This window comes from Rhinatrema bivittatum, chromosome 5, assembly GCF_901001135.1.
Source record: "Rhinatrema bivittatum chromosome 5, aRhiBiv1.1, whole genome shotgun sequence".
Classification (NCBI taxonomy): Eukaryota; Metazoa; Chordata; class Amphibia; order Gymnophiona; family Rhinatrematidae; genus Rhinatrema; species Rhinatrema bivittatum.
In genome coordinates this window covers 374,512,033-374,535,416 of record NC_042619.1, presented here as the reverse complement: position 1 = coordinate 374,535,416, position 23,384 = coordinate 374,512,033, and the positions used below count along the sequence as shown (strand labels likewise).

The 23,384-nt window shown below is 42.9% G+C and overlaps 1 protein-coding gene across 4 annotated transcripts in view; it reads left to right on the top strand.

The window, feature by feature from the left end:
• The window catches only part of TBC1D8 (TBC1 domain family member 8), a 438,780-nt gene that overhangs the window by 180,809 nt on the left and 234,587 nt on the right, over positions 1-23,384 (top strand). For all 4 annotated transcript variants that reach the window (XM_029604799.1, XM_029604801.1, XM_029604802.1 and 1 more), the window contains one exon: positions 21,132-21,339. In XM_029604799.1, the coding sequence (XP_029460659.1) occupies positions 21,132-21,339 (208 nt within the window). The remainder of the gene's footprint in view (positions 1-21,131; positions 21,340-23,384) is intronic.

Here is a 23,384-nt window from a genome sequence, read left to right as displayed (position 1 = left end):
TTTGCATCCGACTTGAATCACAAAGTGAACAACTTCTGCTCCCTATTCCAGCGGACCAACAAGTATGCTAGGGACGCCTTTGCTCACCCCTGGAATTCAGGTCTTCTATACGCGTATCCCCTGATACCGCTAATAACCAAAACACTAGTAAAGCTACAACAGAACAAAGGGGCAATGATACTCATAGCTCCATATTGGCCTCGACAAATGTGGTTTCCTATACTTCTTGACCTCTCGATCAGACAGCCAATTTGCCTGGGTACAGCTCCCACTCTCATAACTCAGGATCAGGGCAGGTTGCGCCATCCCAACCTTCAATCCCTATCCCTGACAGCCTGGATGTTGAAAGCTTGATCCTACAACCCCTCAATCTTTCAACTAATGTGTCTCAAATGCTGGTAGCTTCATGTAAACCTTCCACATGAAAAACCTATCGATCTAAGTGGAAATGATTCACCACATGGTGTGCAGAGAAAAGTATTGACCTTTTTTCCTGCCCCACATTATCTTTATTAGACTATCTCTGACACCTTTCAGACTCTGGTCTCCAGACCACATACATTTAAGTGCTATCTCAGCTTACCATCGTACAATAGGGGGTGCACCGATATCAGCGCAACCCCTTGTCAGTAGATTTATTAATTCACCTTAAACCCCTGTTACGGCCACCAATCACAGAATGGGACCTTAATGTAGTACTAACAAGACTCATGCGTTCTCCTTTTGAGCCCATAGATACCTGCAATATTAAATTTCTTACATGGAAAGTTCTCTTCTTAGTAGCTATTACATCTGCTCGAAGGGTTAGTGAAATACAAGCACTTGTTACATACTCACCCTACACAAGGTTCTTACATGACCGAGTGGTCCTCCGTACTCACCCTAAATTCCTTCCCACGGTAGTTATGGAATTCCACTTGAATCAGTCCATAGTCTTGCCCACATTCTTCCCAAGACCTCACTCTCACCAAGGTGAGAGGGTCTTGCACACCTTAGACTGTAAATGCGCACTTGCATATTACCTAGACCGCACTGCAGTCCATAGGAAATCCACTCAGCTCTTTGTTTCTTTTGATAAAAACAAACTGGGTAAATCAGTGGGCAAACAAACTCTAACTGGCTTGCAGATTGTACAGAGTTCTGCTATGAAAAAGCAGGCCTTCCTCTCCAAGGGCGAGTAAAGGAGCACTCAGTAAGAGCAATGTCAACCTCAGTAGCACACTATCGTTCAGTGCCAATAGCTGACATATGTGAAGCTACAACATGGAGTTCTCTTCACACCTTTGCAGCTCATTACTGTTTGGACAAAGGACGACAAGATTCAGCCTACGGACAATCTGTCTTAAAGAACTTGTTTCCAGCGTAATCCCAGCTCCTTCCGCATCCAACCTGCTGTGATTTCAGGCTGCCTCATTTTTTTTCCAATAGTACACCAGTTGTTGTGCTCATTGCACAAGTTGTTTGCTGTTGGTCCAGTACAAGAATGACTCAGCCTCTAGCTTGCTAATCACCCATATGTGAGGACTATCATCCTGCTTGTCCTGGGATAAAGGAAAATTGCTTACCTTGTAATAGGTGTTATCCCAGGACAGCAGGATGTAGTCCTCACGAAACCCACCTGCCACCCTGCAGAGTTGGGTCCGATACGCTTTATTATTTTATTTTTGCTAAAGCTTATTGCTACAAACGAGACTGAAGGGAGACCCCTGTGGCTGCAGGGATCATGGCATGCTGGGCATGCTCAGTGTGCCAATCAAATGTTTCTAGAAACTTTGACAGTTTTCCGTGAAAGGGCTTCGTCCAGTGACATCACCCATATGTGAGGACTACATCCTGCTGTCCTGGGATAACACCTATTTCAAGGTAAGCAATTTTGCTATTCACTATTTATTCTGGTAGTGACCTACACGGGAATGATTAAACTCTTGATAAGGTGTGGGGAATTTCTGAATTTAAGTTAAAAGGCTGATTCTTTTTTTTTTTGTGTAAAAGTGTCACCTGCCTATAAATTAAAGGATGAGCTAGGGGTGAGAGGGAGGGAAATAAAACAAACAGGTTTTTGCCTGCCCTCTGACTAGCTATTTGATACAGACCCACTAAATAATATACCCCAATATTTATTTCTCTCCAAAACTTTTACGCTCTAAAAATTTCCCCAAGCAGTACTTAACGATTCTTTTCAACCACCAGCAAGGTGATCCTCTCCTCTCAGTGCTCCCTTTGCAGTTCCCTTCCCCCTCCCTTCAGCCAAGTCATCCTCCAGTGCTGATTGTGTTGAGAGAAAGAGAAGGTAAGTGGGCTATGTCCTCCTATTCTGCACTCTGAGACCCCACTGTCACTTTGAACTGTGTGGCACTACTGATATTAAAATCAGTTCAGTTGGATCCCAGGTGGCAAAGGAGAAGTATGTGGCAGAGATGCTGCTGTTCATCACTTCCTCCAGTCAATGGGAGGGGGGATTTCTGGATTTAATGGAGGCTGGTGGGGAAAGAGGAGATGGGAAGATGGATGTGAAAGGGGCTGTGAGGGATGGGCATATATGAAAGGAGGACTGGAGGCATAGGAGAATATGGAAAAAAAAAAAAGGTCTGAGGGAAGAACAAACTCTGGAAGATGCTGCTACATTTTAAATCATTTCTGCTTTTCATCCAAATAGAATCCCACCTTCTTTTCAATTATAGTTTCTTATCCCTTGTATGGAATATCTGGCTATAGTTATTGTAGAAATAAACACTGAGCTTTTAAATAGCAAACCATGCTAAGAAGAAATACTACCAACCTAATGGACAAACCATTCATACTCTGTGGGAAAAAATGTAGGTAAAACTTATCATTCGATGGCAAAAGAAAACAAAATTCATTTTGTATTTATTCATATTAAAAACACCACACTACCAGAGGATCATGTTGTCCTAGAGAATCCAGCCACAAGCTTTCATGCCTCATTTGTAATTCAACTTGAGAAGGACAAGCAAGAGTGATCAAGTATTTTTATTTAAGCAGTGTTGCTTCGTTTTTGTGATAGAATTCAAATTTGCAGGAGGAAATGTAGGCTGACCTGTATTACGGTCAGGGTGAAGAAGTGCTACAATTTAAAGAGAGTCACACATTAGTAAAGTAAAATAAAGCAATTTCTGTTCCGTCAACTAGCAACTGGGAAAAGGAATGGTTGTTCCCCGTTTCACTTCAGAAGCATCTATTTGTTGGTCAAGGACATGAAAGAGGAAGAAGGAGATTGCAGAACTGGTTATTCTTTCATTTCCAAGTTCATTAAACAGGAACTATCTATTCTTTCTAAAATGTAAATGGGGTCTTTATCCCTATTAAAGCTATTTGCCTACAATTAGCAAATTTTATTTTTGCTATAAGTAGAGGAGATCCCTGCTGTTCTAAATATTACAGTTCAGGGTTTACAGTATTACATCCCAAAACACTTTACTTGTAGTTTACTACCCAAATTAGTAAAGTTTATTCATTAGAGCAACACAAATAAATCAATAGTGTTGTGCTCCCGGTCGCAGGACTCGCAACTGGGTCCTTACCTTCCTCCGCCCTGAAGTTCCACAACGAGGTCCGGCGTTTTTCGGGCCTTCTCAGCCCTCTCCGCAGTAGCGTCTCCATGAGGGAGACGCCGCTAAGCTCCTCTCCCAAGCTCCGCCCTCCCTTATGCACACGTGCAAAAGGGAGAGATTTAAAGGTGCAGTGGCACAAAACAGCAGCCGGCTCCCGAGATGACATCAGACGCTGGCAGGATATTTAAACCCAGTGTCTGACTGAAGACTTTGCCTTGCAACAGGGTTCACTCTCCGGAGTTGCTAGTTGCTTTCCTCGTTCCTGCGTTCCTGTTCCAGTTTCCATGATCCTGATCCAGCTTCCGCTCCTGCTCCAGCTTCCTCGCCTGTTCCAGCCTCCGCTCCTGTCCGCTCCTGTCTCAGCTTTACCTTGACCTCTGGACTGACTTCCTGGTTTTTGATTCTGATACGTCTGCTGTTTTCCTTGCCTGCTGCCAGCCCTGATCCTTGGACCGTTCTCCACTCTGCTGGGCTTCTGTTCAGGGAGACCGCTCCTAAGTCCCATCGGCCCGGGTCCTCATGGGCTCATTGCGGGGGGATCGCGGGCTTCCAGTGGCAAAACTCCTGTCTGGTCTTCCGGCCATCTCATCTTTGCGGAGTTCTCTTCTCATCTACTTTTCATCCGCATGGCCGGCCCAAGGGTCCACTAACCCCAGCGACAACAAATAGAGTGGCATTAAACAGTGATAACAAAAAAGGACACCAAATGAAGAGAAGGGTGAACATTAGGAAATAGATTTTCAATTTAAAGGAAAATAAGATCCTTATAAACAATATTTCTTCAAATGCATATGTCAGAATAGGATGAGTTGCTGTCTTTATAGTGTGTTGCTCTAATGAGTAAGATTTACTGATTTGGATAGTAACCTCTTAAGTGTTTATGGGATGTAACACTGTAAACCCTGAGCTGTAATGTTTTAGAACGGCAGTGATCTCCTACTTGTGGCAAAAATAAGATTTGCTAATTGTAGAAAGAATATATAGTTCCTGTTTAATGAACTTGAAACTGAAAGAATAACCAGTGAGCATCCTCTTCCCACTCAATTTAGTTTAGGGCATTTGACCCCAGGGACATAGAGAGAACATGGCAAGCACAGAATAAATTTCAATGATATTCAGCTCAAATGATTAAGTCCAGCAGTTGGTTACTACTGCACCACCAACCTAAAACCCCAGTTTCATATTTTTCTTTCCAAATGAGCATGTTCACTGGTTCATCAGGAATGTCTGTCCACAAATGGATCCTGCTTTCGTCTCGTATCATGTGAGGATCAAGAAACTGTTGTGTTTGTTCCTCAGGAAAGGTTACAACTTCCCCAAATACCAACCTTAATGCTTAGGGTGGCAAGTGCTGAGAGGGCACTGCTTAGAATAAGAAAGTAGGGGCTTAGACGAACTCCCCATAGAACCCCCAGAAGTACCGGTAGGATTCCCAATTCCTGCCAGCAGAAGAGGATCAATGCGGTGGTGCTGCAAATATGGAAGTAGTAGCAGCAGGGTTCCCAACTCCTCAGCTGGTAGAAGAGGAACATTGTGGTAGTGGTGATGCTGTAAATACGGAGATGATGGTGGGGCTCCTAGCCCCTGCTGGCAGAAGAGCAAAATGCTTCCATAAGAGTAAAGGGGTTGAGAGAAAGGGAAAGCAGTGTAAGTAAGGGGAGTGAGGGAGGGGAAGTGAAAAGAAGAGAAGGGAAAAATGAGGGAGGAGAGGTGAAGGAGAGTGAGGTGAAAGGAAAGGAAGAGGGATAAGAGTGAGATAAGGGAGGGAGGTAAAAGGAAGGAAGGGGGTGAGTATGAGGGAGGGTGAAAGGAAGAGTAGATGAGGGGAAAGGAGTATAAGTGGGGAAAAGGGAGAAGTGGAAGAAAAGAGTAATAGGAGGAAAGAGAGCAATAGTGTATGAGGATGTATGAGTGGGAGAGAGAGTATGCCACAAACACACATCCTCTTGCCATTTATTCTCTCCCACTCCCCTGGTGGGGGGCAGATGCTGAGGAAGTGGGGAGGCAAGTGGTAGGGTTCCTGGGGATGTGGCAGGGTTGCCAACTTCCTAGCAACATTTTTACTGACACCCTATCTGCCATACCTCCCACCACACCCTACTCATCAGATCTCCCATTCCTCAGCTCTCTTGGTGATTTAAATGTTGCAGGCAGACTTTCTATTTGAAAGTTTGGGGACCCCTGCTTTAAACAATATATAACTAGCAAACTCTCAAAATATGGCATCAAAATTTGGTGGTGCTGTGATATGGCAACATCATACCTCCTGAATGGAATATCTAATTGGGCAAACAGGTAACCATATTTGCAAACCTGGTACAATTTAGAGAGACAAATTATATGAGAGAACTTTTTCACCAGCACAAACTTAGCAGAAAAATTGCTAAGTGAAAGTTTGACCTATATGGGCATGATGAGAAGAAACAAAGCTGCTGGTCCAAATAAAATGTAGCCTTATTCCAAAAGAGAAAAATTCTAATCCATTTTTGTTTTTGATGGGGATCTTGCCTTTATTTCATATATGCCCAGAAAGTCTACAGCACTAATATTAGCATCAGCAGTGTACAATGACATGACAGTAGATGGAGAGGAGATAAAACTACTTATGGATTATAACAAAACTTGGGGGTGGACAATTTGGATCACTTAGTACATATGACTACTTTCATATGCAAAACAAACAGTGGCCAATAATAGTGTTTTTCAATTTAATTGATGAGGCTGCAGTTAACAGCTTTGTTGTTCGTATGACAAATCCTCCTGCTTGAAACAGCATATTATCTAGAAAAAGACTGCACCTATTCCTTACTCAGCTGGGAGAGCAGTTAATCGATGGACTGCTCAGTAAAGACTACAAAATACCAATAATCTGACGAGGCCAATTGGAACTGCATGGAGTGCATTGGGCTAACATTCCTGTATCCATCACCACGCCTGTGCGGGGGAAAGAGCAAGTTGAGCTGTCTGTTTCGGAGCAGCAGACTGCAAATCATGAAGATGTTTTGAGAACTGCAAAGAGCAGAGAGTACATAATTACCATAAAGCTGTGTTCTGATTGTGATTGGTGGGCAGCACTTTCAGTCAGGCTGCGGCCTAGTCTGAGCTATGAGTCAGGGAGTTCCCAGGCCTGGTAGGACACAGATTGCTGGAGGCAGGGGTGGAGACTCACACACATTGGGCTACATTACAACCAATACATTGCCTCACCCCCAGCTTCCTCCCGCTACCTAGCAAGTGCAGAGAGCACTGGGGAAATCTGCCAGGTGGGAAGCAAGGTAGGGTGAAAGCGCGTGGCTTCCACTGGGTCCAAGGCATGTGCACTCTCCTCTTGGCAGACTCTGGAGTGGTAATAGCCACAGAGTTTCCCTTTTTTTTTTTTTATGATGCCATGCTGTGTCAGACCAAAGGTCCATGAAGCCCAGCATCCTGTTATCAATAGAGGCCAAACTAGGCCACAAGTTCCCAACACTAAGAAGTTCCCATGCTACTGATGCCATTTATTAGCAGAGACCATTCCCTAAGTCAACTTGATTAATAGCAGTTAATGGACTTCTCCAAGAACTTATCCAAACCTTTTTTTTAAACCCAGCTACACTAACTGCACTAACCACATCCTTTGGCAACAAATTCCAGAGCTTGTACATTGAGTGAAAAAGAATTTTCTCCGATTAGTCTTAAATGTGCTACTTGCTAACTTCATGGCGTGCCCCTAGTCCTTCTATTATCTGAAAGTGTAAATAACCGATTCACATCTACTTGTTCAAGACCTCTCGTTATTTTAAAGACCTCTTTCATATCTCCCCTCAGCCGTCTCTTTTCCAAGCTGAACACCCTAACCTCTTCAGCCTTTCCTCATTTTGGTCGCCCTTCTCTGTACCTTCTCCATCACAACTATATCTTTTTTGAGATACAGTGACTTGAATTGTACACAGTATTCAAGGTGTGGTCTCACCATGGAGCAATACAGAGGCATTATGAGATTTTCTGTTTTGTTAACAATTCCCTTCTTAATAATTCCTAACTTTGTTTGCTTTTTTGACTGCTGCAGTACACTGAGCCGACAATTTCAAAGTATTATCCACTATGATGCCTAGATCTTTTTCCTGGGTGGTAGCTCCTAATATGGAATCTAACATCATGTAACTGCAGCAAGGGTTATTTTTCCCTATATGCAACACCTTGCACTTGTCCACATTAAATTTCATCTGCCATTTGGATGCCCATTCTTCCAGCCTTGCAAGGTCCTCCTGCAATGTATCACAATTTGCTTGTGATTTAACTGCCCTGATAATTTTGTATCATCTGCAAATTTGATAACCTCACTCGTCGTATTCCTTTCCAGATCATTTATAAATATATTGAAAAGCACCGGTCCAAGTACAGATCCCTGAGGCATTTCACTGCTTACCCTTTTCCACTGAGAAAATTGACCATTTAATCCTTCTCTCGGTTTCCTGTCTTTTAACCAGTTTGTAATCCACAAAAGGACATCACCTCCTATCCCATGATTTTTTTAGTTTTCTTAGAAGTCTCTAATGAGGGACTTTGTCAAATGCCTTCTGAAAATCCAAATACTTTACATCCACCGGTTCACCTTTATCCACATGTTTATTAACCCCTTCAAAAAAAATGAAGCAGATTTGTGAGGCAAGATTTTCCTTGGGTGAATCCATGTTGACTGTGTACCAATAAACATGTCTTTTTAATATGCTCTGTGATTTTGGTCTTTAGTATAATTTCCACTTTTTCCCCGGAACTGAAGTCAGGCTCACTGGTCTATAGCTTCCCGGATTGCCTCTGGAGCCCTTTTTAAATATTGGTGTTACTTTGGCCACCCTCCACTCTTCAGGTACAATGGATGATTTTAATGATAGGTTGCAATTTTTAACTAATAGATCTGAAATTTCATGTTTGAGTTCCTTCAGAACCCTAGGATGCATACCATTCGGTCCAGGTGATTTGCTACTCTTTAGTTTCTCAATCTGGCCTACTACATCTTCCTGGTTCAGAGTGATTTGGTTCAGTTCCTCTGACTCATCACCCTTGAAAACTATCTCCAGAACTGGTATCTCCCCAACATCCTCATTAGTAAACACAGAGGCAAAGAATTCATTTAGTCTTTCTGCAATGGCCTTATCTTCCCTAAGAGCCCCTTTAACCCCTCTGTCATCTAATGGTCTAACTGACTTCCTCATAGGTTTCTTGTTTGGAAATATTTTAAAAAGTTTTTATTACGAGTTTTTGCCTCTACAGCCAACTTCATTTCAAATTCTGTCTTTGCCTGTCTTATCAATGTTTTACACTTGTTGCCCATATTTATACTTTTTCCTATTTTCTTCAGATGGATCCTTCTTCCAATTTTTGAAGGATTTTTTTTTTAATAAAATAGCCTCTTTCGCCTCACCTTTTAACCATGCCGGTAATCGTTTTGCCTTCCTTCCACCTTTCTTAATGTGGGAATACATCTGGACTGCGCGTCTAGGATTGTATTTTTAAACAATGTCCATGCCTGTTGAACACTTTTTAACCTTTGCAGCTGCACCTTTCAGTTTTTTTCTAACTATTTTCCTTATTTTATCAAAGTTTCTCTTTTGAAAATTTTCCCAGTTATTAGTTTAAATTTGATCATGTTATGATCACTGTTGCCAAGTGGCCCCACCACCGTTAACTCTCTCACCAAATCCTGCTTTCCACTAAGAATGAAATCTAAAATAGCTCCCTCTCTCATTGGCTCCTGAACCAATTGCTCCATGAAGCAGTCGTTTATTACATCCAGGAACTTTGTCTCTAGCATGTCCTGATGTTACATTTACCCAGTCAATTAAAATCTCCCATTATTACTTCACTGCCAAATTGGTTAGCTTCCTTGATTTCTCTCAGCATTTCATCATCTGTCTGACCATGTTGTCCATGTGGACGGAAGTATATTCCTTTTACCCAACACACATGGGATTTCTACCCATATAGATTCTACTGAGCATTTAGTCTCTTGTATGGTCTTGGCAGACTCTGGCGTGGTAATAGCCACAGAGATTCCCTTTTTTCCATCAACATCAGATGGAGAGTTTGCACAGCACTACTGGTTTCTTGCTCTGACAGACTATGGAAGAAGCCCTTTTAATTTAGTAACAGAGAAGAACAATGATCGGCAACTTTCTCTCAAAGCTAAACTGGAGAGTGGGTGAATTGGTAATTCCAGTACTGGAGCAGAAAGTAAAGGTTATCCTTGAGGTCACTAGACAGGCAGAAATACTGGTCCTGATTGAATATCTAGAAAACATGTCCCAGTGCCTTCTGTGCGGAGAAGTTCTCTGACTGCTGGGGTTTGCATCCATCTTTTATCAACACTAAGAAGAGATGCATGTAATTTATCCTACAGATGTGCTGGCATATAACCTTCAGTGCACAGGACTGGGTACTAGCATGTCTATCTGCTTGGGTGTTAGTGTCAGGGAGTCAGTGTACTGGTAAGATAGTTTGAGGAGGTGACTGGGGTTAGGAATGGTAGCTTTTATTGGACCAGCTTAATACAGTTTTTGATTAGCTTTCAGGCACTGTAATGGGACTTGTCCCCTCCCCCCTCAAGGATCTTCAAGGGGAACTCCCCTGGCTGCTGTTACAAATGGGAGCCAGCACCGTGGCCCTAGTTTAAAAAAAAACTTGCCCATCCCTGGGCTATAGTTATAGGTGCTAGAGGGCTGGCATGGAGCATAGCTTTGGGCATTAGGACTTAAAGAAGATGTCCATGTTAAGTTAGCAGATGCTTCTTGCATGGGAGATAATCTGTTTGGAAATAAGGTCAAGGAAACAAGATATTATAAAAGATCATTGCTCTATATATCAGCAGCAACAACAGAGCAGCAGCCTATAAATAGAAAGAATAAACCTCAACTTTATAGGAAACAGTACTTCTCACAGAAGTACTGGTATCCTTACCAGTGGCCTTATGTGCAATAGGAGCAGCAGAACAAGCAGCATACCAGATACAGAACACAACCCAAATTGAACCAACAAACATACCCAAAGCCTAATCTGAGCTTTTGATTAGTAGTCTAGGGAAATTCAGTGAATAGAGTTAGATGACCTTCCAGTGTGGGGAAGACTTCAGAATTTTTGTGAGCATTGGTTTCTTATAATGACAGACTGTTGGGGGATGAAGATTATATGTAAGGATTATTGTCTAAATTTCAAGATCCAGTCTCCACAAAGTCCTTCAAGCATTTGCTCTGTGACTTCAGAACAGTTATAGCTCCTCCAGAAAGAGCTCTCAACCCTTCATGCAACAAATGCAGTAGAACCAGTTCCTACATTGGAAAAAAACACAGGATTCTACTCAGTACTTCCTCATCCCCCAAAATAGTGGGGGCCTGTGTCCCAGTTTGGATCTTAGAAATCTAAACAAGAATCTAAAGAAGAAATTCAAGATGAACTCCCCAGGGGCAATCCTGGCTGACCACACTAGATCTCAAAGATGCTTCATGAGGAACATGGGAACTTTCTGTGCTAAACTATCACAACTGACTATTATCAATATTGTGTACTGCCCTTTGGAGATTCAGCAGAACTTAGTGTGTTTACAAAGTACCTCACAGTAGTAGTGGCCCAGTGAGGAAAAGCAATGTCTTTATATTTCCATGCTTCAACAACTGACTGATAATCAGCAATACCCTCCAGGGAGCAATTGCATCCACTCATTGTACAATAAAGATTCTCGAATCCATCAGTTTTTCAAAATGCAGTCTATAACCTTGTATAGAGCTTCCCTAGACACCATACAAGGGAAAGCCTTCCTCCTCATCAGAGAATGGGCAATCTTATGATAATAATCATGCATCTTTTCTCTCAAAACAAGATCTTGATCCACCTCTTCATGAAGATGCTAGGCCATATGGCAGCAACGGTTTATGTCGCACCATTTGCCTATCTCCACATAAGAAAAGCTCAATGGCATTTAAAATCTGAATGGAGTTAGCATGTGCAGCCGCCATTGCACAAAATCCATATTTCCAAATCACTCATTTACTCTGAGTATGAGGATCCTGGCTGCAGTATGGCTGCAGTATGGCTGCAGTATGGCAGGGATCCTTAGTGGATCGTGGTCTGAGCTGCACAGGTTTATGTATTGAAGACTCTCATGACTCAGCACTGTCACTCCCTCAAAAGGCCTGGTTCACACACAGTTCCCTGTCTCACCTTGGAACTTAGTTTTTCCTAGCTGTGGCCACTGCTTTTAGTCTTGTTTCATTGCTCTTAACCCTGTCTATTTGTGTAATTATTCCCAACTATAGTAGTCTTTCTAGCTTATGCTCTGTTTTGGTTTGTCTGTGAGTTTGCCTCTGAGTATGTTTGTCCTTGTTCGGGTTGGTGTACTCCTCGTCTGTGTTTGTTCTGGACACCTTTCTGTCCCCTGCTCTATGGCAACTTTGCTGCCTTAGTGGGTGCCCTCCTGCACCCCCCATCCCTATCATTGTGCATCATCATCTAATGCTAGCTACCACAACCAGAGCGTTCAGCTGGAAAGGAGGTGGCTGAACAGGCAGAAGAATTTGACTCCTAACCAGCTACCAGGGGTTCCAGTCTATTCCTGCCTCGGGATTTATCCAAGCACTGGCTAGTCATGGCCTGACACTGAGATGGTAGACCAATCCATCAAACCTGCTCAGAGGATAACCTTTTCAATACCCTCAGTTTCAATGGTAATAATCACAGATGCTACCAATCAAGGTTGGGGAAGTCTTTCTAGACAGTCTCTATTCTCAAGGGACTTGAAGTTTATAAGAAGAGAAACTCCATATAAACCTTCTGAAACTCAGAGCAATCTTCAGTGCATTGAAAGTTTTGAAATCCTGGTTAACATGAAAAGTGCTACTAGTCCAAACAGACAATCGGCTAGCTATGTACATCAACTAACAAGGGTCAACAGGGTCTTCCAAATTTTGTCAGGAGACTTGTAGAATTTGCAAATGGTCAATTGCACAAAATATATTCCTAATCATTATAGCTGTTCATCTTATGGAAAAGCAGAACCAGTTAGCAGACACATTATCCCAGGACAAGCAGGATGCTAGTCCTCACATATGGGTGACATCAGTAATGGAGCCCTATAAGGAAAAACTGTCAAAGTTTCTAGAAACTTTTGACTGGCACAGTGTGCCTATTGAGCATGCTTGGCATGTCATGATATTCCTGGCCACAGGGGTCTCCCATCAGTCTTCTTTTTTCTGCGGAGCCGTTAGCCTCACGGTTATTTGGAGTCCTATGAGGTGATTTTCACCACATCAAAAAGTTATTAAAATTAATAGAAAAACTAAGAACCACAGGGGTCTCCCGTTTTCACCGTACGCGGTAAGTTTTTCTCTCGGTTCCGTCCGATTCTGTACAGTCTATTTCACCTGCAAGTCGTCGACGGCTGTCCAACTTTGCCATGGCCTCGGGTTTTAAAAAATGCCCTATTTGCTGCCGTACGATGTCCATTACGGACCCACACTTAGTGTGTTATTTGCCTCGGCGAAAAGCACGATGTTTTAACATGTACTCAGTGTGCCGAGATGATGCCAAAAGGCAGAAGACTCCGGATGGAGAAAATGGAGCATCTTTTTCACTTACAACTGATGCCCTCAACGTTGATGTCAACGCAGTCGTCTCCGGCTGGAGTGATTCGTAAAGTCGTCCTTAAGAAGAAAAGACCAGATGAAGCGGGAGATAGGCTGTCGCCAACTCCGGCTGGGTCCTCCATACAATTGATGTCGGCCATCGAGAAGACCACCGAAGGTAAACAAAATCATTGGCATTGACATCGGAGGTCGCACGAGTCTGACACCGACCCGATATCCGGTGGTTCATCGAGAGACTGAATCAGCACCAAAGAAACCTTGGGGACTGGACGTTTCACCGAGGCCTTTCACGCCGATGCGATCCCCACCGATATCGGTGCCGGGAACCGTACCCCCACAGGGCTCTGTGGAGGTACTGGTATTGCCTTCACTGTCTTCCCCCATAGCTGCTCTGGTTTCACCAGCTATGTGTGCGGAACTGGACGGATATATCCGCCAGGCAGTACGGGATGCACTCCTCGATACGATGCCAGCACCAACTCATCCATCGAGGCCAGCACCATTGGCATTGCCATCGTCAGTGCCACCGGTTCCATCGGTGCCACCTCTGATAACATTACCGGTACCTTCGATGCCGATGCCATCACCGAGGCATTCACTGATGATACCATCGATGCCAGTGCTGGATTTATCTTTTTTGGCACCACTAATGGCAAAACTAGACACCGTAATCGATGCCATCCCAACAAAAAATCGGTACCAACACCGACTGAAAAAGAACTACCGATTCCAGACCCAATCCCGGGTCCATCAGGGATTCCACGGTCCCACCCACCAATATCACCATTATTTCCATCAAAACCGACGAAACATCCATCGAGGCCAAAAGGATTTAGGCCTTCCACACCACCTTGGTCCCATATACCAGATACATGGCAAGATACAGACACTGATACCTCCTCAGAGGAAATCCTTTCTGAACCATCTCCTCCCGAAAACCTCTCATTCTCAAGTTTTGTAAAGGATATGGCTGATTCCATACCCTTTCAATTACAAACTGAAGAAGATGCCAGACAAAAGACCCTAGAGGTGCTCCAATTCGTGGATCCATCTAAGGAGGTTTTAGCCATTCCAGTGCACGAGGTTCTTGCTGAACTATTACACAGATCATGGGAGCATCCCTGCTCTATACCTCCGGTAAACAAAAGGACTGATGCGACATATTTGGTCCAGCACATTCCTGGGTTCCATAAGACTCAGCTACCTCACCATTCAGTGGTAGTTGAGTCAGCTCAAAAGATATCAAAAACTCACTCTTCAACCCCACCAGGCAAAGATAACAGATTCTTAGACAACATTGGCAGAAAAATGTTTCAGGGGTCTATGTTGGGTTTCCCGGATTGCGGCCTACCAATTATATATGACCCAATACCAATGAAACGTATGGAAACAAATACAAGACCTTTCCGAATCTCTCCCTCAACAGCTTCAAGAGTCCTTCTCATCCATAATTCACAAGGGCCTAGAAGCCGGTAAACATGAGGTCCGTGCAGCATACGACTCCTTCGAAACTGCATCAAGAATGTCAGCCACCGGAATCAGTGCTCGAAGATGGGCCTGGCTCAAGGCATCTGATTTGAGGCCTGAGATACAGGACAAACTGGTTGATCTCCCTTGTCTAGGCGACAACTTGTTTGGAGAAAAGGTAAAGGAAGCTGTTTCCTTCTTCAAAGAGCATTCAGAGACTTTCAAACAACTGTCCTTTGTGCCTCAGGAGTCTCAAACATCAAGGAGACTCCCAAAAAAAGAATCAAAACGCCCATACTATAGACCAAGGCGTTATTATCCTCCTCCTGCCCATGGATGCTCATCTAGGCCAGCTCAAAGGTCACAGCCTAGACAGCCAAGAGCAACCAGGCCTCAACCCCCTCCTCAGACAGGATCCACTTCGGGGTTTTGAACCGTATCCAGGGAACAACAGTCTATCTCCCAATCCAACACCGGAATTACCAGTAGGAGGACGGATAACATTTTTTCACCACAATTGGTCATCCATCACCACGGACCAATGGGTACTCTCCATCACAACTCAAGGGTACCACTTGGACTTTCTCACTGTACCAAACGACACTCCTCCCACTGTGTTGTGGACAGCAAACAACCAATCCGCACATCTACAAACAGAATTATCCACCCGTCTGAGAGCCAGGGCCGTAGAACCAGTTCCCCGGCCTCAGCAGGGCAGAGGATTCTACTCCTGTTATTTCCTCATTCCAAAGAAAACAGGAGGTCTATGTCCCATCCTAGACCTCAGAAATCTCAACAAATTTCTGAGAAAAGAAAAAATCAGGATGGTTTCTCTAGGGACCCTGTTACCTCTACTTCAAACAGAAGATTGGCTCTGTTCTCTGGATCTACAAGAATCTTACGCTCACATTCCCATATTCCCTCCTTATCGAAAGTACCTTCGATTCCTAGTGGGTACTCAACATTATCAATACAAAGTTCTACCATTCTGCCTTGCCTCAGCACCTCGAGTGTTCCCAAAATGTCTAGCAGTTGCAGCAGCTCACTTGCACAAGCAGGGCGTGCATGTATTTCCTTATCTGGACGATTGGCTTATCAGGAGTCCAACAAGACAAGGAGCTCTCAATTCTCTCAAGCGCACAATAAATCTGCTCCATTCCTTGGGATTCCTCATCAATTACCAGAGATCCCACTGAACGCCGTCTCACCTGTTGCAATTCATCAGAGCAGAATTAAACATCATAACAGCAAAAGCTTTCTTCCAAAGGACCGTGCACAGACACTAGCTTTGTTAACAAGCTCTCTACAAGGGAGCACAAGAATAACAGTGCATCAATGTCTCACACTATTGGGTCACATGGCCTCTACAGTCCACGTCACTCCTATGGCCAGATTAGCCATGAGATTCACTCAATGGACACTCAAAAGCCAATGGATACAAGCCATTCAACCAATGTCTTACGCTATTCATGTAACGCAGGACCTACAGTCCTTGCTCCTATGGTGGACAAACATAGACAACTTGCTCAAGGGCCTGCCCTTTCAACAACCTGTTGCACAAGTAACGTTAACTACAGATGCATCCACCTCTGGCTGGGGAGCACACATTGGCCATTTATAGACCCAAGATACTTGGACAAAATTCGAAGCTACATTTCAGAAAAACTTCCTAGAGCTTCGAGCTATACGTTATGCGCTATATGCGTTCAGGGACTGCCTTTCCCACAAGACTGTTCTGATACAGACAGACAACATGGTAGCCATGTGGTACATCAACAAACAAGGAGGTACGGGCTCGTATCTCCTTTGTCAAGAAGCTGCACAGATTTGGGACTGGGCCATGACACACTCAATACTTCTACGGGCCACTTATCTAGCAGGCATTCACACCGTAGTTGCAGATCGCCTGTCAGTTCCAACCTCACGAGTGGCCTCTAGACCCCCTAGTGACAGCCAAGATATTTCAACGTTGGGGGACAACCAACAATAGTCCTCTTTGCGTCTCCTCTGAATCACAAAGTGGACAAATTCTGTTCTCTACACAAACAGAAGAACCAGCCAGCCAAGCACGCCTTTGCTCGCCCTTGGAACGCGTATCCTCCAATACCACTCATAACCAAAACTCTAGTGAAGCTACAACAGGACAAGGGGTCCATGATACTCATAGGCCTGTATTGGCCTCGACAAGTATGGTTTCCCACACTTCTGGACCTCTCAATCAGGGATCCCATTCGACTGGGAGTAGTTCCCACTCTCATAACTCAGGATCAGGGTCGATTGCACCATCCCAACCTTCAATCCCTATCCCTGGCAGCATGGATGTTGAAAGCTTGATCTTACAACCACTCAATCTCTCAACCAATGTATCTCAAGTGCTTATAGCTTCACGTAAACCTTCAACACGGAAGAACTATTCTTCAAAATGGAAAAGGTTTACCTTGTGGTGCATGGAAAAGCATATCGATCCTTTCACCTGCCCCACAACTTCTCTACTAGACTACTTATACCATCTTTCAGACTCTGGTCTACAGACTTCATCTGTAAGAATCAATTTAAGTGCAATCTCAGCTTACCATCATAAGATGGGAGATGCACCAATATCCATACAACTTCTTGTCAGTAGATTTATGAGAGGTTTAACTCAAATTAGATCACCAATTCAGCCGCCAGTCACAGAATGGGATCTGAATCTGGTCTTAACAAGACTCATGCGTTCTCCTTTCTAACCCATGAATTCCTGTGATCTTAAATTTCTCACATGGAAAACAATCTTCCTCATAGCCATTACATCGGCTAGAAGGGTTAGTGAATTACAAGCACTTGTCACGTACTCACCCTATACAAAATTCCTATATGACAGAGTGGTTGTCCGTACACATCCAAAATTCCTCCCCAAGGTAGTTACGGAATTCCATTTGAACCAATCCATACCCACATTTTTTCCACGGCCTCATTCTCACCAAGGGGAACGGGCCTTACATACCTTGGACTGTAAGCATGCACTAGCATTTTACTTAGACCGCACTGCAGTCCATAGGAAATCCACTAAACTCTTTGTATCTTATGAGCCAAACAAACCGGGTAAGGCAGTGGGTAAACATACTCTATCCAACTGGTTAGCAGATTGCATACAGTTTTGCTATGAAAAAGCAGGCCTTCCTCTCCAAGGGTGACTAAAGGCACATTCAGTAAGAGCAATGTCAACCTCAGTAGCACACTATTGTTCAGTGCCAATTCTTGACATATGTAAAGCAGCAACCTGGAGTTCTCTTCACACATTTGCTGCTCATTACCGCGGCAGTGCGATCGCTGCTGGCTAGTGCAGGACCGCTCTCCGTTTCGGCCCCCCGCCCCTCATTACCTAAAGTATTGCAGGCCTGCGATACTTTAGAAAATGAAGCCCTTAGTTTGCCCAGCAAGTTTTCCATGGTAAGTAATTGCTGCTCTGTGCTGGCCACCCCCAAGCCTTACATTGAGGGTAGCAATATTTACAATAAAAATCAAGCAACTATCAAATCCATAACAAAATTACTGCTAGCAACATTTTTATGGGGTGAGCAGCTTTCTTGATAATTCAGACAATGTTGCTTGAACGTGCTTCGCTTTTGTGCTTGAACACAGAAGCAGACCAGTGATTTATCCCTAATATCCGTAAAAGTCAGGGCCCAGCGTTGGCTGTCTTCTAAATCCATTTTCCCTTTTCTTCCCCCCCCCCCCCACTGTCAAGCAGTGTCGCAATTGCATCACAATCAGAATTTCGCCTCTCATTACAGCTTTCCCTGCTTCCCAGTACAGAATCGGGTCCTCTTTATGTTGTTTATTATGGACTTCATAGTCCATGTGTGGGTCTTTAACCACACTGTCTCCCGAATAGCTGAGAAATAAACCGAGGAGGTATTCATCATAACATGACACACAGAACACTGTCCACACGATGTATGTGAGCCTTCACCATCTAATACTGGTTTCAATGTGGAATCTGTGTACCAATTGATCTTTCAAGTTGGATCCTCGTGTATAGGTCCAGTGGGGTATTGTCTGAAACTCTCGTCATGTTTGTAAAATGAGCCAATTTTGAGTTACCAAACTTCTCATAGTTTTCGCCATAGATGAAAATGGGATAACACATGTTAAAACGTCTTCCTCTTCTCTTCTTTGAGGTAAAAATTACCAATCACAGTATGTTTCGCTCTCCAAAAAGCTCTTTTGACACACCCCTGGGCAAGAAACCTATCTGCTAAATCCATAGCTTGATGCTGATCCTTAGCTTGATGCTGATATTCCTGTTTTATGGTACATAGTCTACGGATACTGTGATGATATGTCATAGATGATGTGGAGTTGCAGGTTACATGAGAGTGTCCAGCTATTTAAACCGAGGCATGCTGGTAAGATGGTCTCTGTTCCTGAGTTGAAAGAAGCAGGAGACATTCCGTCCCATGTAAAGATTAAGAATCTCAAGCCAACATTAAAGATAAGTAATATGTTATATTGATGGTTTTACATTGGTTATATATGATTTTTTGAAGGGAATGAAAACTATTTTGAAGGGTACGAATATCCGATTACATATTAAGAAGATAACTTTAGGCTCCTGATGAAGCATGAGACACGAAACTCCGGCCGTTGTCGAGCCAGCTTTATAAAATCGGACTGTTGAGATATTGAGCTAGTTTTTGAAATGCACTAGCCTCTCTAAAGTTTTTTGAGATAATGAATATTTAAGTTCTCCAAGAGATACCCTTCCTGAAGAAATTCTTTGCCTGTTGGTTACAAGAAATATATAGATACCCTTACACTGAAATACTGTTATTATAAAGCGGGAGGTATTTTTACACCAAATAATATCGCAAATGATCACACAGAGATACGCTGACAGGCTTGCTGATGTGGTATAATTTAACAAATTAAAAATATTAAAAATAAAAAATAAAAACAAAAAAATATTAATAATGGATTCAATAGATGTATATTAGAGAACAACATAGTTGGCGATAGTGGATAGATTTTTCATTTGGATTTCCTTTTTTTGTGAAGTTTTTGTGAAGACCAGCCACTCAATTAGAATCAGCCTCTACTGGGATAAGACAAAAAAAACAGTACCACCCCATTAAGCCTCTCATAACTGAAAACCCCAAAACAGTAATCTTACCTGTCACCCATACGCGAAATCTATCTTTCAAAACCCACATAACCAACAAGATAAAGGAAGGATATCACAAATTACTGACTCTCAGACGTCTTAAACCATTCCTTACACAAGATGCAACTACACATCTTCTCCAGCCTAGACTACTGCAACGCCCTACTCCTTGGCCTACCACTCACTTCCATCCGTCCTCTCCAAATCCTACAGAACACAGCTGCCAGAATTCTGACTGGATCAAAAAAACACGAACACATCACACCAAGCTTCATCTCATTACACTGGCTCAAAATAAAATACCGAATAGAATACAAAGTACTTACAATCCTGCATAAAATAATCATAAGACAACAAAACAATTGGCTAAGCAAATCCATCGTAATCCACACTCCTAAATGGAACCTACGCTCAATGAATAAAGGCCTCCTAAAAATCCCTCACGCCAGAACCTCTCGACTGAACACAACCCATGAGAGAGCAATATCCATCGCCAGCCCCACACTATGGAACTCAATACCAATTGAAATAACTCAACCAAGCATTAAAATATTTAAAAAAGAGCTGAAAACCTGGCTGTTCACCAGAGCCTACACAAATTCACTCAACCAACCAGCACACCAAGTACACACGCAACCCAACAACAAGAAGAATGCTACATCCCTCGATCTACCAAAAACCTCTTAACCATGGATTACCTAAGATAATGTGCAACTGATCTCATATAGTATATATATATATATTACTTCATTCTAAAGATACTTTGAATTGTTAAACCCCTGCTGTTACAGGTCTAACTGTATAGTAACTCACCCAACCTATACACATTCCTCTCTGCCTCATTAACCCCAAGCCTATATGTAACAGTTTGTATGTAATACCTCTTCTATATGTAATAAGCCTTACAAGTAATAATTTTATATGTAATCAACTAACACTACATGATAAGCTGATGTGATGATGATTATATATCCTGTTTCACAATTCTGTAAACCGTTCTGATGGCGAAACCGAATGATGGTATACAAAACACATTAAATAAATCTTCTTTTGCAGCCACTTAAGTGTTTCTCCCTCTCTTTCTTATAATCCTCCAAAGTTAAAGTTGATGTCTTTCTTATCCTGGAACAGTGAACTATTTTAAAATTTCAACTGTGGAAGCTGTGCATATTTTTGTTGTTAATTGCAGTTATTTACACCAAATGTTTAATTAAAATAAAAATTTTTGCAGTTTTTTCTCAAAAGTTACCATTTGTTTTCTAATGTTATTTCTGTTTTATATTTCATATGTCCAGTATAAGGAACATTGTTAAGAAATTTTCCTTCTTTTAAAAGGGATCTTGAGTCCAGAGCACAGAACGAGTTCTTTAGAGCATTCTTCAAGCTCCCAAGAAAGGACAGGTTACATGAAGTGGTTGATTGCTCTCTGTGGACGCCCTTCAGTCGCTGTCACACAGTAGGAACAATGTATGCATCAGATAGCTATATCTGCTTTGCTAGCAAAGAACATGGATCCTGTAACATTGTCATTCCACTGAGAGAGGTACCATCTGATTATTAAATAGCTGTTAATGTCATAACCAGTAATAAACCAATGCAGCTCTTACATAAATATAACAGTTCAGGATGCTTGTTGTGCTGATTGAGAACTATGAGAATAATTTTCAAAGGGATTTCTGTGGGTAAAACTTTATATGCAGAAGTGACCTTTTACAAAATTGCCCACCTGATATACAAGTAAACTTGCGCATGTATGTCATGTTCATAAGTTCACCTGGACTGAATGGAGGTATTCCTGGAGGTAGAGATAATATGCACATGCTGGGTAAAATGTAACTATGTACATAAATATTCCGGAAAAGTTTGTACGTACCCAATAGGTATAACTTGTGCAGGGTAAATTTGGGTAACGTAACTTTCAAAGTGGGTTTATGAGTTTAAGTCCATCTTGAAAGTTGATGTAACTTGTGCACTTATTTGTGATATAAATTGTTATGGTTAAGTGGTGTTTGGGTGGATTCTTGGGTACTGTGGCAGATGACCATGCCCACGGCGAGGAGCCCCGTGAGGCGCCACAGTACTGGGCTAAACGCAGGACGCACAAACACAGAGTTAGTTCGTTATTTATACAGCTTGAAGTATACTACCAGAGGTGGCAGTAGTGAGGTAGTCTGGATGTAGCAGTCTCAGGACCCTCGGCAGAGGGCACCCTTCTCACCCCGTTGGTATAGGGGAATTCCGGTGTAGGTTTCCCAGCAAGGCAGTATGGTGGATGAGATAGACTGAGAGTTAGATTACTAACTAGATGGTTGCTGTAGGTATGTGATTCCACCAGGTTGAAGAAGATGGTACAGGCACAGAGGCAGGAAGAGCAGGCCCTGGAGGAGCGAGTACCTGATCCCTGTAAGGCACCTGAAATAAAGCAGAGGGCCCCCGAGGAGTGGGTACCCAGGTTAGCAATACCCCGAAGGGCAGAGAGAGAGCTTCCAGTGGCAGCACGGAAGCGGGCAGAGTAGCTTAGACCGGCCGAGACCAATCCTTTGCTAACTCAACAAACTAGCAACTTAGTACAGGCTAAATACCCGGATGGCGTGAGGTCAGTAGAGGGGAATGCCCCCGAGGTTCGCGCCAATGCCGGAATAAAGACGTGGGTGGCGTGCGCACCCTAGTAGGCCCTTGGGAGGATCAATGGCGGGAGGCAGCACAATAGCCGTTCCGGGGGTGCCGGAGAGGTCGGCTTGTAGACGCGGTGGTAGCCATTTTCCCAAGGGAAGCGGGAGGAGCCGTGAATAAGGTGAGGCAAACGGGGCGAAGCCGTCGAGCACCGATGGACGCAACATAAGTTATGCAGGGTGTTTAAAGATTACCCTCTTATATACACTATACAGAAATAATCCACCTTCTGATATTGCTCATTGATCATACACACACTGTTTCCTTTTGCTTAAATCTATGTTCCTTATTGAATTCAGTAAATAAATTATAATCCATTTTATCATTGGTGCACATCATATGTTTAGTTAATTCATTTGTGCTGTTGAAGTTAAAATGGAACACATCAAATTAAAAAACATGCAGTACTGTTAGATACCAGTTTCCCCTTATAAAGCTAACTGTACAAATAGAAACAATTTAAGAGTAGAAAAATACATCAAACTAAAATGAATAGATGAATGTATCTACATATTTAAAGTATTACATATATTGTGTAGATTTTGATGTCTGCAAGTTATTTAAAATTTGCAAGTAAATTCATGGGTGTTTTAAATTTATCTGTACATCATATGTTGTCCATAGAATGGTGCAGCTCAGTAAAACTGAAGCCTAGAATCTTAATGATCATTAAATAGTAATTCCGTTTGGAAAAATACTTGAAACATGATTGATTACAACATGTGCAGGTAGAACAGCTGAAGCGGGGCACAGTACTAGGCAAAAAGAGGATAAGGTAGGGATTATGCAGGACTGAGTGGTCTCAGAGCCTAAAATGGGGGAGATATTGGCAATTCTTATTTCCACTTTAGCTCTGGCTCAAGCCTAGTGTTCCCTTCCCCTTGGACAGCAGGAAAATAGTGATTGATTGATTTT